General features: G+C 42.9%; 2 protein-coding genes across 2 annotated transcripts; one reads left to right on the forward strand and one right to left on the reverse strand.

The window, feature by feature from the left end:
• Positions 1-1,168: 1,168 nt before the first annotated feature.
• Positions 1,169-5,798, reverse strand: cnih4 (cornichon family AMPA receptor auxiliary protein 4). Its single transcript, XM_056381736.1, has 5 exons — positions 5,673-5,798; positions 4,909-4,977; positions 4,367-4,479; positions 3,902-4,042; positions 1,169-3,788 (listed from the first exon to the last, which is right to left on the reverse strand). Exons 1-5 carry the CDS (start codon positions 5,739-5,741, stop codon positions 3,761-3,763), a joined length of 420 nt encoding a protein of 139 aa, XP_056237711.1. The 5' UTR covers positions 5,742-5,798; the 3' UTR covers positions 1,169-3,760.
• Positions 5,799-7,425: 1,627 nt separating this feature from the next.
• gprc6a (G protein-coupled receptor, class C, group 6, member A) lies at positions 7,426-17,979 on the forward strand. Its single transcript, XM_056379825.1, has 6 exons — positions 7,426-7,788; positions 8,857-9,139; positions 10,886-11,689; positions 12,323-12,538; positions 12,957-13,080; positions 14,107-17,979. The coding sequence occupies exons 1-6, from the start codon at positions 7,583-7,585 to the stop codon at positions 15,222-15,224; spliced, it is 2,751 nt and encodes a 916-aa protein (XP_056235800.1). The 5' UTR covers positions 7,426-7,582; the 3' UTR covers positions 15,225-17,979.
• The last annotated feature ends 3,570 nt before the right edge of the window (positions 17,980-21,549 follow it).

Below are 21,549 nucleotides of genomic sequence, written 5' to 3' on the forward strand. Positions count from 1 at the left end.
AAGTGTTCAGACCCCTTTAACTTTGACCCCATACTCCCACAATACCCACCATGGCTGGTCAGACTCCCATGACCCCCTCAGCACTCCTGCAAGGGTAAAGAGCTCGTCCACTGTTCCAGGGCCAGCACAGAATCCGCATTGTTCCCCCTGGATCTGAGGTTCAACAATCGGTTCCCTTTCCTGGGGAGGGTAAGCATTGTGATCCCCCCAATAATTTGAGCACATCCTCTGGTCCCCCTTTTTAATAATGGGAACCACCAGCCCGGTCTGCCACTCCACACACACTGTCCCCGACCTCCGTGCGACATTCAAGAGGCGTATCAGCCATGACAGTGTCCAAAGCCTTCAGCACCTCAGGGCGAATCTCATCCACACCCAGCGCTTTGCCGTCGAGGAGCTTCTTACCTACCTCAGCGATCCTCTGCCAGGGCTGTGGATGAAGCTTCCTCAGTCCTCAGACTCTGCCTGAGTTTGAACTGGTTTAGTTTACTTTTGTTCAGTATTATTGTGTGTGGTGTAATTGTGGTATTAATATCATATAATAATAGCAGATTTCTCAATGACTTCTATATAACATGTAATCTAAAACCATTAGTCATCATCATTAACATCCTGTCTCCCTGAAATGACTCGCTCAGGCTTCAGCTTGATCCAGTTAACTGTCAATAAGATGGACTTTGTGGGTTTAAGATGTGTTGCTATGACAACAGCACCATATAAACTTGAAATTGTAGATGTGTCAACTCGTCAACAACACTCACCTCAATTTATGATCTGAGAAAATTTCTCTGGACATCAAACAGATACAGGAGACTAATGACAATATTATCATCATAATGATGAGAATTAAACCTAAACTGTTTTTTAAAAGTTTTTTTATTAAACGCTAACATAATAAAATCTGAAGTATTTCACTTGCATGATAAACAGCTGAAGTCTCTGGATCTTGATTTGAGGAATGAGGAGAAAACAGTTAAAATAATAATGAAGACAGCTGACAATACTGGGTTTAACCTCGGTGCTGGATGGAAGAAAGGATAAATCAATACAGATACAACTTCAGCTCCTCCTCTACACTAACAGTAAACACCTCGTGGTCCCTGATGTATATGATGTATAGAACATATGATTCACTGCTGCACCGTTACCATGGAATCAAATGAGGAAGAACAGTTTGTCTTTCATGTTTATTTATGAAACTCCACATTTCCCTCCAGAAACATACCGAACAATTCATACGACATTATACTGTGGTGTCAATCACACAGGAACCCATTCACCAGTTCTCCCGGTTCACCCACACTGAAGAGAGAAGTGGCTCCGGAACAACATGAACGGCCTGACACAGAGGAGAGCAAACATCCGCCATCCTCCGACCCAGACAACGCCACAGTTTCACATACAGAGAGTTCAATGCTGAAGTCAGTCAGTAAACATCATCAGAGCAGGACTGAGTCGAATCCAGACTCATACAGTACCACGCACGCACACGCACACACACACATGCACAGACGCACACACATGCACACACAGAGTCACTGCTTTCATTAACCTGTTTTATGGCAAAACAAATGACACCCCAGCTCAGAGAATCCAGCTGTGATGTCACATCCCTCTAGCACAACAACACCAGACACAGTGACACAGGACTGACATGTGTGGTTTGTGTGATTGTCCTTCAGTCTGCCCAGTGACACAGACTTATATGGATCAAATATGACTGTATATTTATCAATTGGTGTGTGTGTGTGTGTGTGTGTGTGGGGGGGGGGGGGGGGGGGCTGTAGTGGTTGATCAGGTGGAGGTCTGGCAGCTTCTGTTTGCACAAAGACTCTCAGAACATTATCAGTGATGATCACTGGCATCGTCACAATCACAGAGTTTCACCTCACTTCAGTACAAACGTCACAGAGTTCCTGTCTTTGATAAACCTTTGACCACATGAGTTAAACAAGCTGCAGTGAAGTGGGAGAGTGTGACAGGACACATCCATCAGCAGGTGACTGAACTGTGACTGGTTCTGGTTCAGTCAGTCTGAACACCTGAGTCGATGCTCTCCCCCTTCAGCTTTATTCACACTGACTCAGTGTGTCCATCTAAATCTCCTCACTGGTGTTGGTTATGACGGTTAAAATGACTTGATCTTGTTTTGGATTTTATTTACCGTACTTGTTATCCTTTGTCTTTGTCCCTGAACAGTGCTGTGCAGCTCAAAGTTACTATTATTGCTTTATGTGGATTTTCCTTTGATTTGCTTTGAGTCCGTGTCTGTGAGAGAAGAAATATGTTGTCACGTTGTCCCTGATCCAATAAACATGCAGGAGTGACAAACACACCTGTCGGCCATTTTCCCACCACTGTGGATCTGATCCAGGTTTTTCTAAATCAGAACAAACTGCAAATCACATGAAGTTTTACTTGTGGAAGCAAAAAGAAAAAGGCACAAGAACGGCCTCTTCTAACACTCAACACACTGAGTCAGTTGAAGATCACTGATGAGGAGACACGTCAGACTCTCAGCAGCAGCACAGGTGGAGGAGGATCAGTCAGCACGGCCTCGGGCTACGTCCACACTACTACGTTTTCAAATGAAAACGATCTCTGTCCAGACTGTCACAGCTGAAAACACATCCATACCTGAGCAATCACGTACACTGAGCATGCGCGAGCCGGTGTAAACAGGAAGCAGATTGTCTACTCTGCAGCTGATTAGTTGCAAAAAACACTATGAACGAGGAACAGCGAAGACAGCTGCAGTGTTAAAATGCAGAATTAAACTCCTCAACAGCTGCTAGCAAAGACAACAAGGTCAGTAACACTTTCATTGTCATGTTGTATTCACCACTGGTAGTCGAGGGAGATAAGACCCAATCGAGGAGCGACTGTGGGCGTCTACATCATCGTTTCCTAAGGTCTCCGTTTTCACCTGTCCAGATAGCAACACAACCCCGGACCTTTCAAACTAAAACGGAACCAGCAGCGTTTCCATTTTAAGTGCTAGAAAACTCCAGAGTAGTGTGGACAGGAGAGCAGAAGAGATGCGTTTTAAAACGAAAGCATAGTCATGTGGACGTAGACTCGACCTGCAAACAGCTGAAACACTCAGTCCACCACGTTTCCACCTCAACAGTTTCAAGGAGTGATGGAGGAGCCTAACATGGAGCTACCTGTGTCTCAGAGCTGAAGGCCTGAGCACAGCACAGCTGCTTCACATCCTGTGGTGACACGCCAGCAGCTGAACTGTGCACTGATCCACGGCAACAAATGATAAGGTACATCTAAATATCCAATCAGCTGCAGACACCAGAATGAGGAGGAAATGCGACGCTGACAGTGGAGCTGTTGGTGCCGGGGGGGTGTGTGTGTGTGTGTGTGTGTGTGTGTGTGTGTGTGTGTGTGTGTGTGTGTGTGTGTGTGTCTGTTGAAGGAAGCCCACCCTGTGGAGATGTGTCTTACAGCCAGTAGAGGCTGAGTAACTGCTGCTGCTGCTGCTGCTAATAATAAAAAAACTGATCACAGTAGAGTTTCATCACGATGGTACTGAAGTGTTAAACAGTTCAAACTCTGGGATTCTGACAACACACATAACAGTGAACTCGACCACAGTTACAGTGAACGTGTTCTCTGGGCTGTTCTGATAGGGTTGGTGCACACAGGACTGGAGCAGGAGCGGGGTGGGGGTGTTGGGGGGGTGGGTTGGGGGGGTTGGACCCTGGAGTGTGGGATTTGGCAGCTGGGGTCAGAGAGGCTGCTGAGAGCTTCAGTCGTTGATCAGAGCCAGGATCATGCTGCAGAAACAAGATGGAGAGACAGACACATGTTAATACAAACAGACACCGCCATCACTCAGGCAGTGAGCTGACTGCTGCGAGCTGCTGACACTGAACACTGCTGCTCCCACCTGTACAGGTAAATGAAGAAGCAGAGCAGGTGGTAGCCCAGTTTGATCATGGCCTCCTTCATGTGGGACTTGAGCTGACCTCGGTTGTGGATCTCAGTGGGGTCAAACACGCCCATGTTTCCCATAGGGACCTTCACGTGCCTGCAGGGACAAGAAGAAGGTGAACCAACCAGGAGCCTCACAGTGTTCTTACCTACATGGACTACAGGTGTGTTATGTTGTAGTACCTATATATGACATGATGCTTTACATTTCCTGATCCTTCAGTTGAGACACCAGACAAATAATAATAATAATAATAATAATAATATCACCATAAAGCAGAACTGCTCAGTAATCTGCATCAAATACAGATAATAATTAATATATATAGATGTGTTTGTACTGACTCACACTTCATATTACCAAGTGTACAGAGGAGCATGTTCTCTCACAGCCTCTGCATGAAGCAGCTGCTAAACACACCTGTAAATGTTCCAAGCTGCTACAGGCAGGTTGAGGAGGAGGATGAACCAGTGCATGGAGACCAGCATCAGCATGGTGGAGAGACACTGGCCCACCATCTCTGGAATTACCCACTGAAACACAGCATGTCAAACACACATCACAATCAAACATAAACTCCTCTCTATAGCAGCTGATATTAAATCATCTTTAACAATCAAATATAATAAATCAATGAAGACAAGTAACAACAAGTTAGTTAACAATATGTTAACTACAATTAAATCACACAAAATCTGATCCAGACTCACAGAGTCAGTTCAGTTTTATGTTCTCCACTTCTTAAGACACATGTTTATTAAAAAGCTTTTATTGTGTGATGTCTTTTTTCTAATTTCATTTAGATTTCACTTTGATTGGTTAGATGTTTTATATTTGACTCAGCTGAAGCACTTTGTTATTTGTACTGAAAAGAGCTATACAAATAAGGTATATTATATTATTATATAAGGTATATTTATTTATTATTATCAGTTATTATTATTATTATTATTATTGCTTACTTTGTTGAGTTTGGAGCAGCAGGCTCGAGCATTGATGTAGTCACACTCCAGGTCAGACAGGGTGATGATCTGAGCTCTGAGTCAAGGTGATACAGAGACTGTGGACATTACCTGTTTCTACTGGACAGACTGATGACAGACACCTGCAGGACATTACACAGGTTAATACAGGTTTTTCAACATGCCTGAAAAGTCTCTCTCTTCTAAATGAGGAGAAAACAGAGGGAATTTCTTCTAAACGCTGCCTCAGGTTTAACTCTGTTATTAACAGGTGGTAGTCTCAGCTGACGGCCTGTTTGGAGACGGGCTAGCTTTACTTCCGTCTTCATAAACGCTGCTCAATGTGTAAGTAGCTCCAGGCCGAGAGCGTGTGACGGTGTCCGTGTTGTCAACGCGGTCATCGGTGAAGTTGTAAAAGACAGACACACCTACTGACTCACCGACACCGGTCAACAGTCACATATTCGACCGGAGTGTCGGTCACAGAGACGGAGGAGCGAGCTGGAGATGAGCCCGTGTCTGCGGGGACTGAGACCTTACACCCAGCTCACAGTGTTGTTTTCTGGTTGTTGTGACCACACCTTGGCCCGCAGTTACCCCGCGGACAGAACCCGGTTCACCTCAGTTCACAGTGGCCTCACCGACACCTGAGCAGGGCGGATAAACGCTCAGCTAGCCCGCGTTAGCTCGGGCGCGTATAAACAGATGGACTCAGCGACCCGCCACAAAACACCCGCCATATAACACCCAACCCGAAAGGATACAAAGTAGACCGAGAGGAAAATCAGTGCACAGCAGTCCACCAGCGACAGAATGAACACTGCCGCCTCCATCTTTCTTCTTCCGTCACTCACTCACTGTTATTTCCGGCCGGCGCTCATCCTGCGCGGCCCGCGGTCCGACACGGTGACGGCAGTTTAATGCTGTGCTGCCCCCTGGTGGCCGGTAGACAAGAACAACCACAGCTCAGAGAAACCACACACCCCAGAACAGGACTTTAGACTAACTGAGGACAAAAAATGTCACATTTATTAATCCTAAATAAAGCGATGAGTCAGGTGGGAGTGAAGTGCTGCAGGGGGACATTGTAATTAATTAATTAAACCAGCAGGTGAGTGTGAGTCACAGCAGGGCCTCGGTATATCAGAGTCTATGTGACAAGGAGGGCCAAATAAATCAGGTAAGGAAACATGACTTTGCCTCCATCTGATCTGAGACCAGCAGTTTTAACCACTGCTGTGTGAGCACTCTGCGACACTCTTATTATCTGTCAGTGCATAGTTTTATACAGAGGTGGACAGTAACAAAGTACATTTAATTGAGTACTGTACTTAAGTATATTTTATAGTATCTGTACTTTACTTGAGTGTCATTTTCATCTGAAACGTCTGACTCTGACTCCACCACACTTAAAAGACAAATATTGTACTTTTGACTCCACTACATTTCCATGAAGTACTCTTACTTTGAAGCAGAGTTTAGTCTGTGGGATGAATTTTATTTTATTATCAAAGTATGATTGGCCATTCACTGTGTAGGAGAAGAATCACAGCCAGCTCCTCAGTCAGTCATGTTTGAACCTGCTGTCAGTGTCCTAATGATGGCGACGTTAGATAAAGATGAGGCAGAGGATTCTGATCTGAAGTCTCTGTTCGAAGGTTTAGAAACAAAGAAAGATTCATTTAGTTTGAAATGTTTGCTGTGTTTACCACGACCAGGCTTCATCACTGACTGAAAAAAGAAAGATGAAAACAGCAAAGGCTCCTTTTGCTGATTCAGATGTTTTTTATGTCAATGTATCATATTTACGGTCTTTTCATTCTACCAGTTCTACAGTCAGTCAGTCAGTCAGTCAGTCAGTAGGTTGTTTCAGAGTCATTAGGTTCTGTAAATGTGGAACAATACAACAGACACTCAAGACACAAGACACTCACTTCTCCCTGGCTCCTTCCATAACTCCGTCATTCTGATGATCAGTTCTCTAATCTGAGGATTTACTGTTTTATAAACTGTTTTTTTTTTCTGCAGAGACATATGAAGACGCTGTTTTGGTCTGTGAGAAACTGAGGTGGACATTTCTGACTGAATAATAAAATGCACTAGTACCTGTTTGGCAGGATGCTCATCAGTGTCTTGCGGTAACACATGTTCCCATTATAAACTCCTATTAATAGTTTCAGTCATTAAGGTGTGATCTGTGTGTCTGTGTAAGACTATAATTATCTGTCCTCATTTACACATTGTTCAATATCAAACACTTTTAAATTGCATTTTAGCATCAACAGTTACCACAGAAGTTTCTTGTTAATACAAATATCAAACATTAAAGCGATGCCCATTCGCATGAGTGTGTTCAAGTGTAAAAGTGACTGACTGTGTGTGTTTGTGCGTGTCATTCAGTAAACATCAGCTCAGTGAGTGCTTAGAAATATGCAAAACAACAACAGAGGTGATGACAGCTGCTTCTGCCGAACAGTGACTCACCTGTTGTCAGTCACGAAACAGTGGGCAGGGCTGCAGGGGAGAACATGAGAGCAGTGAAGCATGAAGGAGGAAGCACGAGGGAATTTTCTGTTAGCCGAGTGAAGATGCTTAAAAAGGAGAGTATCAGTGTGCCGGAGGAGAAACACCACAGAGAGACCCAGTACAGAGGGACAGCACAGAGGACAGGACCATGACCTGGACTGCTCTCATCATCTGTTCTCATCTCACACTTCTCCTCATGATCCTGGAGACAGGACACACTGCTGACAACACCACCAGAGTGCTGGCAGCTACAGCTCCAGGAGATATCATCATCGGAGGAATGTTTCCTGTTCATACCACTGTGGAGAAGAGAAAGGATGGATCGTATGAACCTTATCCTCTGCCGTGTATCAAGTGAGATCATTTAAAACAGATGTAACACATGATAAACAGCTGATCTTTATCTGTAAACGGTCAAAGTTTAGTCCTGTGAGTCAAAACAACCTGTTACTCAATATCTCTAGGAAAAAAAAATCATTCACTAAAAGTCATTAAAGTCATTAAATGAAAGTAATAACAGTACAATTTAAAATACTCCTAAAGTTCTGCAAATGTATTTAAAGTGTAAAAGTATTATATTATAAATATCAATAACACTAAAAAATGAAGTTCACAAAAGACTTGACAGGAACAAAATAAGAGAAAACAACAAAACTAAAATAACATACAATTTACTGTGAATTAGATCAGATACATAAAATTACTTGACATTAAAATGCTGAAAGGAGGAAAATAATGAAATTAAATTAATTTAAATTGAACAGGAGGAGCGACTAAAAGAAGAGTCTTTAAATCACTTCTAAATGACCCTTATTACCAGAGCAAGGATTGAGTGATCCTGTGTCAGAACTACTGATGAATGATGAGTTTTAATTTAACCAATGTCACCTCAGCTCACACTTACTGACTTTTGCTGGAGCTTTCAACCACGTCTCACACTTTTCATCAGTGGCTGAAGAACATGAAGTGTGGGCTCTGGAAAAAGCCACAAAGTGAAACTTAAAACTAACTTAAAATAATTCTGTCAAACTATCATTTCCTAGGTCAAGAATGATCTTCTTCGCTCTTTGTACTGTTGGCTGGTTTAAACTGATGCTATGTTTGTTCATAAAGTAATTACAAACTATTACTGTCAGATAAATGTAGCGGAGTAAAAAGTACAATAAGGCAATGACACAGAACAGGAAAAACAGTATAAAGAGCATGAATGGAAAAACTCCATCATCACAATACAGTTATCACAGCGATACCATCATGATATAATAATAATAATAATAATAATAATAATAATAATAATAATAATATGTGATTGAATAATTCAGCCTCAGTCTCAGTGGAGGTGTGAAGATGAAGAAACTGTCTGTCACATGTGTACTGTAGTAATTATTGGTGCTAGTTATATTGTTTGTCCTGTTGACTCAGGTTCAAGAAGAAAGCCCTGGCCATGGTTCTGGCTATGATCAACGCTGTAGAGGTGATGAATAAATCCCCTCTACTGACGGAGACGAACATCACTCTGGGATACCGGATATTGGACTCCTGCGCTGACGTCAGCACGACTCTGAGAGCAACCGCAGATTTCATGGGGAGGGAAGGAAGCAACACCTCTACCAGTAGACAGCCAATCATGGCTGTTATAGGTCCCTCACAGTCGGGGACAACCATCGCCATGGCCAGGCAACTGACGCTCAGGATGATTCCTCAGGTAAGAGGCAGGACCAGGCTGCTGACTTAGTGTGGGAGCAGGTTGGACTCTGATGCACATGGAGTTCACCGTTGCTGGGACTGAAACAGCCAAACAGGTTTACAGCTGATCAGATTCAGTCATTAGAGAACACAGGTGAGGACGGTTTCAAGGTGAGGCACCACAGATGGGCAGGAACATTAACAACTGGAGCTTTAACTGGGACAGTGAACACAGATAGAGATAGCTGTGGTCTCACTGGCAGCAGAAAGGACCTGCAGCGAAGCATGTGTGGACCTTGTGATGAAGTTGGTACCCGCAGTTATTTTGGTGTTCACATATAGACACATAACATATAGAAAATGTTCTTATTCATGACATCTACATCACTGTGAATGATTCGTAAAAAATGAACCCGTCACAGCAGCAGAGCCACAGGAATGAGAGGGGTGTTTAATTGATCCGTCAATGGTGATCTTGTTATGATCTGACTAAAACGCAGTTCGGACCCCAGAGCAGATTCAGGCAGTAGTCTGTACACAAAAGTGTGTTCGAAGATGGCCTCCTTCATCGTTCTCCATCCACTCTCACTCTAACAGTCATTCAGCTTCAGGACCTTCAGAGACCTGTCACCAACAACCACTGTCTTCTACTGTAAAGCCGGTGTTTTCCACAGTTATCTCCCAGACATTAAATCTGAGGTTCGTCAGCCAGAGCAGTGTCCAAATCTATGGTTTAAACACTTTCACAGTTCCACACCAACAGGATTTGGTATTAACACACGGTACTGAGCCTTATATGCAATTCTATCCAACCGATACGTCCAGGAAAACCATGTCAGACACTCACTACACTGAAATGATCATGAGTCAGTGTGATGTAAGACAAGTCAAATTATAGAGTGTAAATGATCCAAAGGTTGTCAATGGAAAGTGGACAGGTCAAACAGAGACAGTTATCTTTGGGTTACACTTTAGCTAGCTAATTTTAGCTAGCTGATTTGATTTGTCATTTCATTACCAGTATAAAATGTCATATATGATCTAATGTTAGCAAACACTGGTGCTCAGTCATGAGCAGTGAGACAATGGAGGATTAGCTGTTGTAGAGATACGTTTTGACATCAATATAGAGTTGTGTTTTGTGTATCTGTGGTGGTTTAGTTAGTCTTTTACCTTTAGCTTCTATAATAGACACCCCCTTTGTTTTCACTCAGGAATTCAGGAGTTTAACCTGTTGCATCATTGGACAATATTAAAATCCATGTGTGCTGAAGGCTCAGTAATTGTATTAAGTTATTAAGTACATTTACTCTAACTGTGCTTAAGTACAATTTTGAGGTACTTGTACTTTACTTGAGTATTTCCATTTGATGGAACTTTATACTTCCACTCCTACATTTATTTAATAGTTTTAGTTGAACAAGTAAGATTACTGTAAGGACTGTAACACCTCACTGAAGCACCTGCAGTGTGCTGGCTTCCCCTTCGCCAGGGAAAAAGTTGACTCAACTTTTTGAGTCAACTTTTTCAAGTCATTGCACAAACATTGCACAACTGTGTTTTAGGAGAAAAATGTAGACTTGAACACCAATACAAACGTGACCAGAACTGGGTCCATGATGTATTGTACAACTCTGTATTAAGTGGACGGGGTTGGTACCTTAACCTCTAGACCACCAGGCCACAGGTTTCTAGATTTTAATGTACTTGTACATTACTACTCCATTCATCTAGAAACATCTCATGTTTGTGTTCTGTTCTCCAGATAAGTTTTTCAGCGACCGCTGTGACTCTGAGTGATAAGACCCGCTACCCTGCCTTCATGAGGACCGTCCCTAATGACAAGCACCAGACAGCTGCCATGGTCCGTCTGATCAAGACCTATGACTGGAACTGGGTGGGCATCATTACCTCGGATGGAGAGTATGGGCGGTCAGCTCTTGAACTCTTTCTGACCCAGGCCTTAAAAAATAAGATCTGTGTGGCTTTCAGTTCAGTTCTCCCGGGCCCCGAGAACAGCCCGGATTTCAAGCAAGTAATCAAACAGGCCGCCAGAAACATCCGTACCAATATCAATGCCAAGGTCATCGTGTCATTTGCCAGGACAGATCAAATGACGCTCCTTTACCAGGAGCTGAAGGACCAGACGCTGAGAGAAGGAAAGGAAGTGGATTCGATGAGACGAGTCTGGTTGGCCAGTGACAGCTGGTCCTCCTCCAGCTCTGTCACAGGAAACCTCACTCTGAAGGACATAGGAGACGTTGTGGGCTTCACCTTCAAAAATGGAAATGTATCATCACTCACTGAGTACCTGGATAGGCTGGAGGCAGCCGGACATCAACACACAGCGAATAACTCCTTCCTGCAGGAGTTCTACCAGCAGCTAAATGACAGTAACTTCTCTACAGACGCAGAGCTGGTGTCTGAGGCTGTGAGGGTCCTCAAAAAAGAGATTAATAATGACACTGTCTTCAGTCTAGAGATGGCTCTGAGCGCCATCGCTCATGCTGTGGCGTCTGTCTGCAGGAGCAGAGACTGTAAAACACCAGGCAGTGTGCAGCCCTGGGAGGTATTTACACATGACTGTCTGTGTGTGCGCGCGTGTGTGTGTGTTTGTTTGCGTGTTTGTTTGTGTGTGTATGTGTGTGTGTGTGTGTGTGTATGTTGTGTTAATGGGGTCCACATGGGTTACTTTTAGGCTGAGGATCAGGGTTCAGGTTTACAGGCAGCTAGGATTAGGGGTAAATCTGGATTCAGGTAACATCTGAGGATCAGGTTCTGGCTGTTGAGACAGATCATTGTCAGATTAAATATGACACCTTGGTTTACGTACCATAAACACAGGGTTGACACAATTGGCAGCCTGTTTCTCACACCTGCGGAACTGTGGTGTTTTTCTGTATTAACACCATATTTGCCAAAAAACCAGGATAAAGGCTGAATCCAAATGGCAGAGGTCTAGAGGGTTCAGAGGGTTTATATTGTAGGAAAACATGGCTGTACAGTCGCCCAGAGCTCTCTGTTTCTCTGGTAGGAAGCCTGATCAGAGCTGAAGTGCAACAAACAACCATGATTGACTGTGAAAGGCTGAGAGTCTCTGCAAGAGGCTGTTTGTCCTTGTCAAGTGGAGATACTGTGTATTAATGGACTCATCTAGGTAAGTGAGCTGATCATGATAATCATACCTGATCATGTCCTGTAGGTGCTGGAGGCTCTGAAGAAGCAGGGGTTTAAATATGGAGGGAAGAGCTACAACTTCAACGAGGAAGGAGACTTACTCCTGGGCTACGACATGAACCTGTGGAGGTCCGACGGAGGAGAAATCCACATCAATGAAGTCGTGGCTGAGTACGACTTACTCACCAACAACTTCACTTACACCAACCACAGCACCACCCAGCAGCTCGTGAAACTGAAGGTAGGCCCCTACTCTGCTGCCCTTAGGTAGTTGTATGCTCACAGACACACACACATATACAAACACACACACACACACACACACACACACACACACACACACACACACACACACACACACACACACACACACACACACTGTTGACTGACAAAGTGAGACTGTTACAGCTGACTAAGAGCATTTCAATGTAAATACACAGAACATGTCTGTCATCATGGCCTCTCTGATCATGGTCTCTGGTCTCTGGTCTGTGATCGTGGTCTCTGTTCTGTGATCGTGGTCTCTGTTCTGCGATCGTGGTCTCTGGTCTGTGATCGTGGTCTCTGTTCTGCGATCGTGGTCTCTGGTCTGCGATCGTGGTCTCTGGTCTGCGATCGTGGTCTCTGGTCTGTGATCGTGGTCTCTCTGTTTTCCTCAGGACATCAAGTCTAAATGCTCTAACAGCTGTGTCCCTGGAGAGATTAAGAAGACAGCTGAAGGTCAACACATCTGCTGTTACGAGTGCATCAACTGTACAGCGAACCACTACTCTAATGAGACAGGTAACACACATACACACACACACACACACAAACACTCTCTCTCTCTCTCTCTCTTTCTCTCTCTCTCTCTGGTTAACAGTCAGATTCACCTGTTGACATGAAGCCTGTCTTCACCTGTCATCAAGGTGTGTTTGGGAACTCACAGAACTAACTCTTTAAAACCAGGAAGCACAGTGATCCAATCACATTCTGACATATAGTAAATACTTGGTCCCACTCAGCTGCTATTTCACCCACAGTATGAACAGAGTCTGACTCCACACTCGTCTCTCTGGATGGGTTTTCACACGCTTTGTCACTCTTCTTCATTTGCACGTCATTTCTTTATCTCGCTTTTTTTTTTTTTTTGGAAAGTTTTCACTGCGATGTGCATGTCTGAACATATCTCTGAGCACATCCGTGTCAACACAACTGCTGCTGTGTCCATATCCCTGTCCAGAGTACAACCGGCTCTTCACTGTGTGAGGCTGTTGTTGTGTCAGAAGCACAACAAACAGCACGTCAGGTTCATTCAGACAAACATCCCCTCTCTGTCCATTACGTGAATCTTTAGCCCACCTGTTATGGAGTGTGCTCACGTGCGCACCAGAAACTCAAAGATTTTTTTTTTCTCTGTAGGTGCATGATAATTCACAATAACCTACTGACACAACAATAAAAAATAAAACAAAATAAAAGCACATCCAGTTGTTACCTTTTAGACAAATGGGCCACAACATGTGAACCAGTTGTTAGCTACCATGTCTCCATGTGACTCTAATAACTCTCACATGACCGTCACGTGACCCTCACAACTCAAATGTGACCCCACAGCCTCCGTCTGACGTCAGGATGAGAACGAGGTCTGAAAGCCTGCGAACTGAGAGAGGAATCATTTTCTGGAACAGTCCAGTAAACCCAGGCTCTGACTGCTCAGTGGTCCAGTTATGATGTCATAATGCTATAATGAACAACAGGTCAGGGTCGGCATTCTCTGTGCAGTATCTTTGTGTGTTGATGTGTACCTGTGCTGCGTCCTCTCTGCAGACATGGACCAGTGTCTGAGCTGTGACACAGAAACAGAGTGGTCTTCAGAGCGCAGCTCCGTCTGCACCCCCAAAACCCTGACCTACTTCTCCTGGGACGACAGCTTCGCCGTGGCGCTCGTGACCTTCACTGCCCTGGGCATCGTCCTGGTTCTGATGGTATCGGCTCTGTTCTTACACCAGCGTGACACTCCGGTGGTGAAGGCTGCCGGGGGGCCCCTGAGCCAGGTCATCCTCTTCTCTCTGGTCGTCAGCTACATCAGTGCCATGCTGTTTGTGGGTCAGCCCAACTCTCCCCAGTGTAAGGCTCGACAGGTGCTGTTTGGCATCAGCTTCACTCTGTGTGTCTCCTGCATCCTGGTCAAGACCCTGAAGATCTTGCTGGCCTTCCAGTTCAATCCTGAGCTGCAGGAGGTTCTGCGGAGGTTCTACCGGCCCTATGTCATCGTCAGCATCATTGTGGCCTTGCAGATAGTTATCTGCGTCTGCTGGATGGTCCTCGATGGCCCTTTTGAAATGATCAACTCCGAACCCAATATTCTGCTGAAGCAATGTGCTGAGGGCTCAGTAGTTGCCTTCTGGATGATGTTAGGCTACATAGCCATCCTAGCTTTTGTGTGTTTCGTTTGTGCCTTCAAAGTACGCAGACTTCCACAGGACTACAACGAGGCAAGGTTCATCACCTTCAGCATGCTGCTCTACCTGATCTCCTGGCTGATCTTCATCCCCGTTTACAAGACCAATTCAGGAATATACCAGTCGGCGGTGGAGATGGTCATCATCCTCATCTCCAATTACGGCATCCTCAGCTGCCATTTCTTCCCAAAGTGCTACATAATCCTCTTTAAGAAGGAGAAAAACACCAAGAGTGCTTTCAGGAAGAATCTGTACGAGTATTCCAATAAAACCAGTGACTGTTTCTCTGTGTCAGGGTGTTCAGGGTCAGAGTTCCAGTCCAGCAGTCAGCTCGTCACCATCAGTGCTCTGTCCCTCTCTGTGCCTGCAGATCACCCTCTCAAACCTGCTGTGGTGACGGACAGCAGAGACACGAACACACCTGTGCACCCGTGCAGAAGACGGCACAAGGGGCACTGCCTCAGGAGAAGCATCAGCATGTGACTGACAGTAGAAATCTTTTGTAAATTCTAAAGGCTTTACATTTCAAGATCTGAAGTGAGAGGTCACGTGTTTTTTAGATATAACCTGAGGACGCTCTGTGAATACTGGACTCTTGTATACTGGTTGTCATGTCAGCAGACATCAGCGCTCACACAGACATTACAGTCTGCAGACTGTTACAGCTGATAGTGTGTTTGCATACTCCACCCAATCAGCCAGAGCCTGGGTGTAGCTGTGGTTAGCTGCCATCCTGGGACTTTGTCTGTAGCACTGAGGGTATGTGACCACAGCTGCCACCCAGCATGAGCCTGTCTGTGTTCAGTTAGTGAGTTATTTCATCCCACGGGAAGTAAAGATTGGAAACAGATGGAAGAACATATGTTACAGAGCCTAAACATTGATATGTTTATATTTCATGAAAACACTGCCAAAGCCCAACTGAAGCATCACTTAACATGAAGTTATGTACAAAGATCCCTGGAATCAACACAGTCTCTTCAATAAACCAGCCACTTCGGCAGAAGCCAAATATCACAGTAAATACAGTCATAAAATGGAATAAATGGACAGACGTAGGAATAAAATATAAACAAATATTCTCTAGTAACTGCTTTAAAACCTTTAATGAATCCATCAATGAACATAAATTTCCAATAAGTGAATATTTACATTACACCATTCTACAGCTTTCTGTTAAAACACTTACAAACTGAGCACAGACATGCACAAAGTTGAAAACATACTTTTTAAGCACAACTTGTTCCATAGAAATATTCAATCAAACATTTTTACACAATGTTAAATTTAAGAGCTGTGCAGTGAAATGGATCAGGGACCTCCATACACTAAAGGATATTTCCTGGAGGGACATGTAGAACAACTGAAGTCAGCCCTTCAAAACACCAAACAGACTATATTACCCTCCATCACCATGTACAGAATGGGAATATGGGGTGATAGTTAATGTATAAAGTGTGGTGCTGCTGGAGAAACTCTGCTCCGTCTGCTGTGGGACTGACTCAAAATGAAAGAGCTCTGGTTTGGAATAACAGAGGACCAACACTAACACAGCCATTCCACTCACACCTCAAACATTTACATAGCTTCAGCAGAGTTCCTTCAAAGAATAAAAATGTCTTTCTCTCATTATGTACGCTCACAAAGAAGGTAATGATGAACTACTGGATTTCCCCAAACACACCAACACACAAAGAATAAGAAAAGGTAGCTTTTAGACTAGAGAAGAATGAGCCAGATTATAATGTGACATGGACTCCAGTGGAAAGACACCTACTGTCAATATAAAGAAGGAGGGAAGCAGGGAAAAAATCAGACAGCAATATTATATCCTATTACTATTATTATTATTATTATTATAGTGTTGTTGTTGTTGTTGTTGTTGTTGTTGTTGTTATGATTTCGTTTTCTCCTCTGATGTAGACGAGACCGACAACACTTTCTGAGTAACTCTCTCAGTTACTCAGAGACTTTTCGTTCCAGACCAACCAAACGTTCACATGTTAAATTTACATCTGCAGCTAGTCGCCCATACCATTTAAAGATGATTAAAAATACATTCAATTTCACTAATTAACTTTTGCTTTTTGTCTCAATAAGAATAGTATTCTGAAAGTGTGAATTATTTTACAATAATATTATAGTATTATTTATTTATTTAATAATATTTATCATAGTTATTTTTTGCTTTTGTAATGTTTTGTGTAGAACATAGAACTTACTTAAATCTGTCTATTTTATTGCTAGTAATAATCAGATCAGGCAAATATATTATAAGACTATGAGAGGCTATAACAAAATAATTCTCAAAATAACTTCTTTGTATTTTATGTTAAAATGAACAATTATTGTTGCATTTGTTTTGCTATGGGACAAAATCAGCTGCATATTTTGTTTATTTTGAACTAAAACATTGAAACACACTGTTGTGTGGTCTGTTGTGATTTAGCTGCTCAGCTTGGAGACAGTTACAACAACTTGTTTCATCCGTCTTCATCCTGTCAGCCATGACAGAACATCAGAGCTAGACACGCTGACACACGCTAATCATGTCATTAGAAGTCAACACAACAAAGATTCAAACCAGGAAAGTTTGATTAATTCAAACTAAAAAGCTCAGGACAGTTTGACAAAAATACAGCTTGTGAAAAAAAACTTTCGTACCAAAACAATAAATGAACAAAAAATAAATTAAGCAGCAGCAAGTGTTGAATGTGTCTTCTGTCTTCTTGGTGGGGGGAGGGTCTAAGTGAGCATGAGCAGTATGTCATCACTCTTGGTTAGAAATGATGGGCTCACTTGTTTGCTGAATTAATACTAGCATTATGTAACTTTTGTCCTTTCTGTTTGTATTGAACTAATAAAGGGAAAAGAAAATCATGTCTGTGTTCACACGTCTGTGACAAACAAGGGCGTAGATTTGCATATGGATGGTGGGGACAGTTCACACTGTGTTTGGAGTAAAATCATTATATAATCCCTGTGCCCTACCAGAGGCTACGTCTCCAGGACAACTGATTTAAGCATTTGATTGGCTGAAAGGGCGGGGACAATATCACACTTATTGTCAGATATGGCGGTCAGTGTGCACGGTCGTAGTCAAAAGAGACATCAGGAGCTTTTTCACCATCCAAGAGCGTCAGTAATATGTAGTAAACTAATTATCCATCAGTCACAGTTATTCAAAACCTGTTATAGCTACCTAACCCCGCCAGCCTCACATTATTAGATTGTTGGTGCATCACTGGATTAGCAGCATTTTACTGTTGCAGCTGGTGAAGGTGGAGTGTGAATGTGAGCTCAAGTGGAAAAGGGAAACTGCAGCACTACTGAATATAAACATGTTGATGTTGGATGAAAAAATGCAAAAAATATAGTTTTTTTCTCTCTTTTCTGTCATGTCATTTCCTAAAGTCTTTGATCTGGTACTGTGTATAGGTTTTTTAGATCTTATATTTTAATGAACTACTCAGTTGCCAGCATTAAAAAGTCCCCATTGATTTGGAGAGGTTGCTGTGTCCCATCCGATCTTGAGACCAAACCCACGCTCTCGGTGACAGAGGTAGAGAATTGTTGCTCTGTGTGATGATGCGGAAGAACTGACAACAATCTGGACCAACAGAGTCAGAGCTGGGTTTATGAAGTCCACAGATGTTTTTTTGGGCTTTTGGGGCGTTTGTGCCTTTATTGGACAGGTAGAGAGAGACAGGAAATGGGGAGGCAGAGAGAGGGGGAACGATATGCAGTAAAGGCCGTCCGCTGCGGGACTGGAACCGGGGCCGACTGCAGCGAGGACTGTAGCTTCTACACATGGGGCGCCTGCTTAGACCCCTACGCCACACGACGCCGTCCGCAGATGTTTTAAAGCATCAGTTCCTACACGCTAACACCATGACGCTCAGGGGAACGTTTTCTCTGCAGCTCAGTAGATGCACTTTCAGCTTTTATCATTTTTAATTTGTATCTGTTGGAATAATTGTATATATGGATTTATCTCATATTTATTAACTAACCATGTATCCTGCTTTACAGCCCTATAATCATGCATACAGTTTGTCTTATGATAATAACCATGCATATAGTTTGTCTTGTGATGAAGTTGTTTTGCAGGTAGTAGCTGCTGGAGGAGATCACAAGCTGTCGCGAGCAGACTGGCACCAGCCTGCTCTACTCCTACATCATGGGATGAACATTTGAACAATGTATCATCTGGCACCCATCATATTGCTTTTGTTTGATTCTCAGTTCTTTAAGATAAGCAATGACTTGTAACTAAAGAATGCTTGGAATGCCTTATGTGATAATAAAAAGATGACGGTGGAATATGCTCAGAGCGGGTTGGAGATTGTAACTGAGCATATCTCTGTCCGTTCTCCTCGCGAGTAAGAAATAACGCTCCTGTCTTTCTCTTCTTTGTGTCAGTATTAAATGTCTTAGGTGGTGTAAACCTGACAGTATCTCAGTTTCTCATTTGTGTTTCTTGATGACTCAGATCATTATAAATGAGTTCTCTCCCTCAGTGAGTTTCAGAGTTTAAATAAAGGTTGAATGAACGTAACGTAAATCATTGAATGTCAAGGTGAAGACTTGGTATAAGGTGTAAAGTTTGAGGTTTAATGTTGAGGTTTAGTTTAGGGTAGGTTTAGGTTAAGGCTGAGGGTTCAGGCAGGTCACCAGGGGTGCAGAGGTTGTCGGGACGTTAAACGTCATCACAGTGAACATGAAAACTGATCTACTCACCAGTCCACCTTCACAGCCTCGTTGTGTTTATACAAACTGTTACTGACTTTGGAAGAGGAAAGGCTTTTGTAGAAGGTCAGAGCTAAAAGTTTAGTGGTGGTGATGTTGAAGTCATGTGACCGTGGTGTAGTTGCTTTATAGTCTAACATTAGCTTTTTACTTCTGCTGATTGTATTTAGGCTTCAAACATCATGAAGTGGTGTTCATTAGTGAAGATGCTCCTGCTGAACAAAACCTGTCAGTGTCATAAACTCTTGTTTATTTCCTGTAATAATCCAAAAGACAATGGAAAGATCCCACTGGCTTTTTATGGAGGGAACCGGCGTGATGATAACTTCAGGGTTGGACTACAAGAATACATCATCCCTGCAGCACTGTATTAGGTAAACCCCGAAACCTGACCTGGACCCAACTGATCACGGTCGTCTTGTGTCTTTTAACTGACAGTCACTTCATACAGATGCTCAGGCCCAGGGGCCCTTTGACCTTTCAGTGCCTGATAGACCTGTTCACCTCTCCATGGTTATTAGCAGTTTAAACAGCACACTGACATATAGGCTGTATTCACATGATAGAGAACAATATTTCTCCTCTGCTGCACAGCTCTCTGTCCACAACCTGAACATTATTACAGATTTATAAAATCTTAGTACTAAGATTATTTACTAAGATTAAGTAATAAGTCAGTGATCATAACCCTTTATAATAGTCGTCTTTTTCACTGAGAGTGATACTAAAACAATGAAAACTAATAGGAATGTTACTCAATATAAAAAGAATTGTGTAAAATAAATAATGGTGTTACATAATAATAATAATAATAATAATAATAATAATAATAATAATAATAATAATAAATAAGTTATTACAGATCATTTTGTTTTGGGGTTTAGAGGACGGTAAGAATGTGCACATGTTGACTGTGAATATTTAATATATGAACATAAATATAAGCCTGTGAACTCATGTAAAATGGTAGAAACAGTGAAGTCCCGAACATTAAAACACCAAAGTCCTTTAAGTATTGTAGGAAATCTGAGTCCAGGCCTCTCTGCACATGATGTAACAATGGGAACCTGTCAACTGTTATTAACTGCGATCGTATCCTTATATACCATTACAATGTGTGCTGGAGTTCACATTCCTCTCAGCTGTGACCAGCTCTCCAGCGTCTCCTGTTCCACCTGCAGCCATTAAAATGAGCAGAATGATCCTGGAGCCTTTTGTGGGGTCCAGAGTCATTTCAGATACTTTCTCAGAAACACAGCCACTAACAGAACAAAGACATTGACACAGTGAGGAGGATATAAGTGAAGTTGTAGTGTCTAATATTTAAAGCTGTGGTTTCCCTGTCTCTTTCCACATTCTTATTTGATGTTGCTGAACCGGACAGACGGGTTGAGAGCTGGGGACTTTCACAGTGAAACTTAATGAGGAGTAGCACCTGAGACTGTTTACCCTCCTATCCTAACAAGCTGACCACAACCATTAGAGTATTTGTCTCAAGTGTTATTTTAATTTGAGCAGTGAATTACCCGCCTTGTTAAATAATGGTTTTGCATTATCTGTGCCAGCATCATGACACATGATGACCGGTCTGTATGCGCAGTACATGTGACAGCAGAGTCAATCAGCTGCGCGGACATATAATATAAAACTACTTTACTAAGAAAACAAACTCAGATCAGATCTCACAGCAGTTTGTAGAGCTGTCACGGCATCAAATTCAACACAACCAGGACAACAGGACACTAACTCAGTGTCTGGATTCAAGCACATGACCAAAGACAAGAAGACATTACCTCTGCTTCATGCTTCTGCATGAAGACATGCAGAAATCCAAGACTGAACAGTCTGACAGATGAAGGCAGCCTGAGCCTGTATCACTAACCGAACAGCATCGGCATAGCAACAGCATAGTCCATAAACTGACGTGGATTATCACTGAGGTCTCACTTTTTTTTTTTTAAGAAACAGGTGTTTCTGTCAGACAGATTATATCTGAGCCATTTACTGTGAATGCTGATGTTAACTGGCCCATACATCTGCATAATGACAGTGTGTGTGG

The sequence above is a fragment of the Seriola aureovittata genome, chromosome 7 (assembly GCF_021018895.1).
Source record: "Seriola aureovittata isolate HTS-2021-v1 ecotype China chromosome 7, ASM2101889v1, whole genome shotgun sequence".
Lineage (NCBI taxonomy): Eukaryota > Metazoa > Chordata > Actinopteri > Carangiformes > Carangidae > Seriola > Seriola aureovittata.

Bases quoted from the DNA above. Each gene is read 5' to 3' on its own strand.
- gprc6a (XM_056379825.1), top strand. From the start codon at position 7,583: ATGACCTGGACTGCTCTCATCATCTGTTCTCATCTCACACTTCTCCTC. The intron at 7,789-8,856 runs GTGAGATCATTT...CTGTTGACTCAG, and splicing joins TATCCTCTGCCGTGTATCAA to GTTCAAGAAGAAAGCCCTGG. The intron at 9,140-10,885 runs GTAAGAGGCAGG...TCTGTTCTCCAG, and splicing joins CGCTCAGGATGATTCCTCAG to ATAAGTTTTTCAGCGACCGC.
- cnih4 (XM_056381736.1), bottom strand. From the start codon at position 5,741: ATGGAGGCGGCAGTGTTCATTCTGTCGCTGGTGGACTGCTGTGCACTG. The intron at 4,978-5,672 runs GTATCCTTTCGG...CTCAGAGCTCAG, and splicing joins TTTTCCTCTCGGTCTACTTT to ATCATCACCCTGTCTGACCT. The intron at 4,480-4,908 runs GTAAGCAATAAT...GCTGTGTTTCAG, and splicing joins GCTGCTCCAAACTCAACAAA to TGGGTAATTCCAGAGATGGT.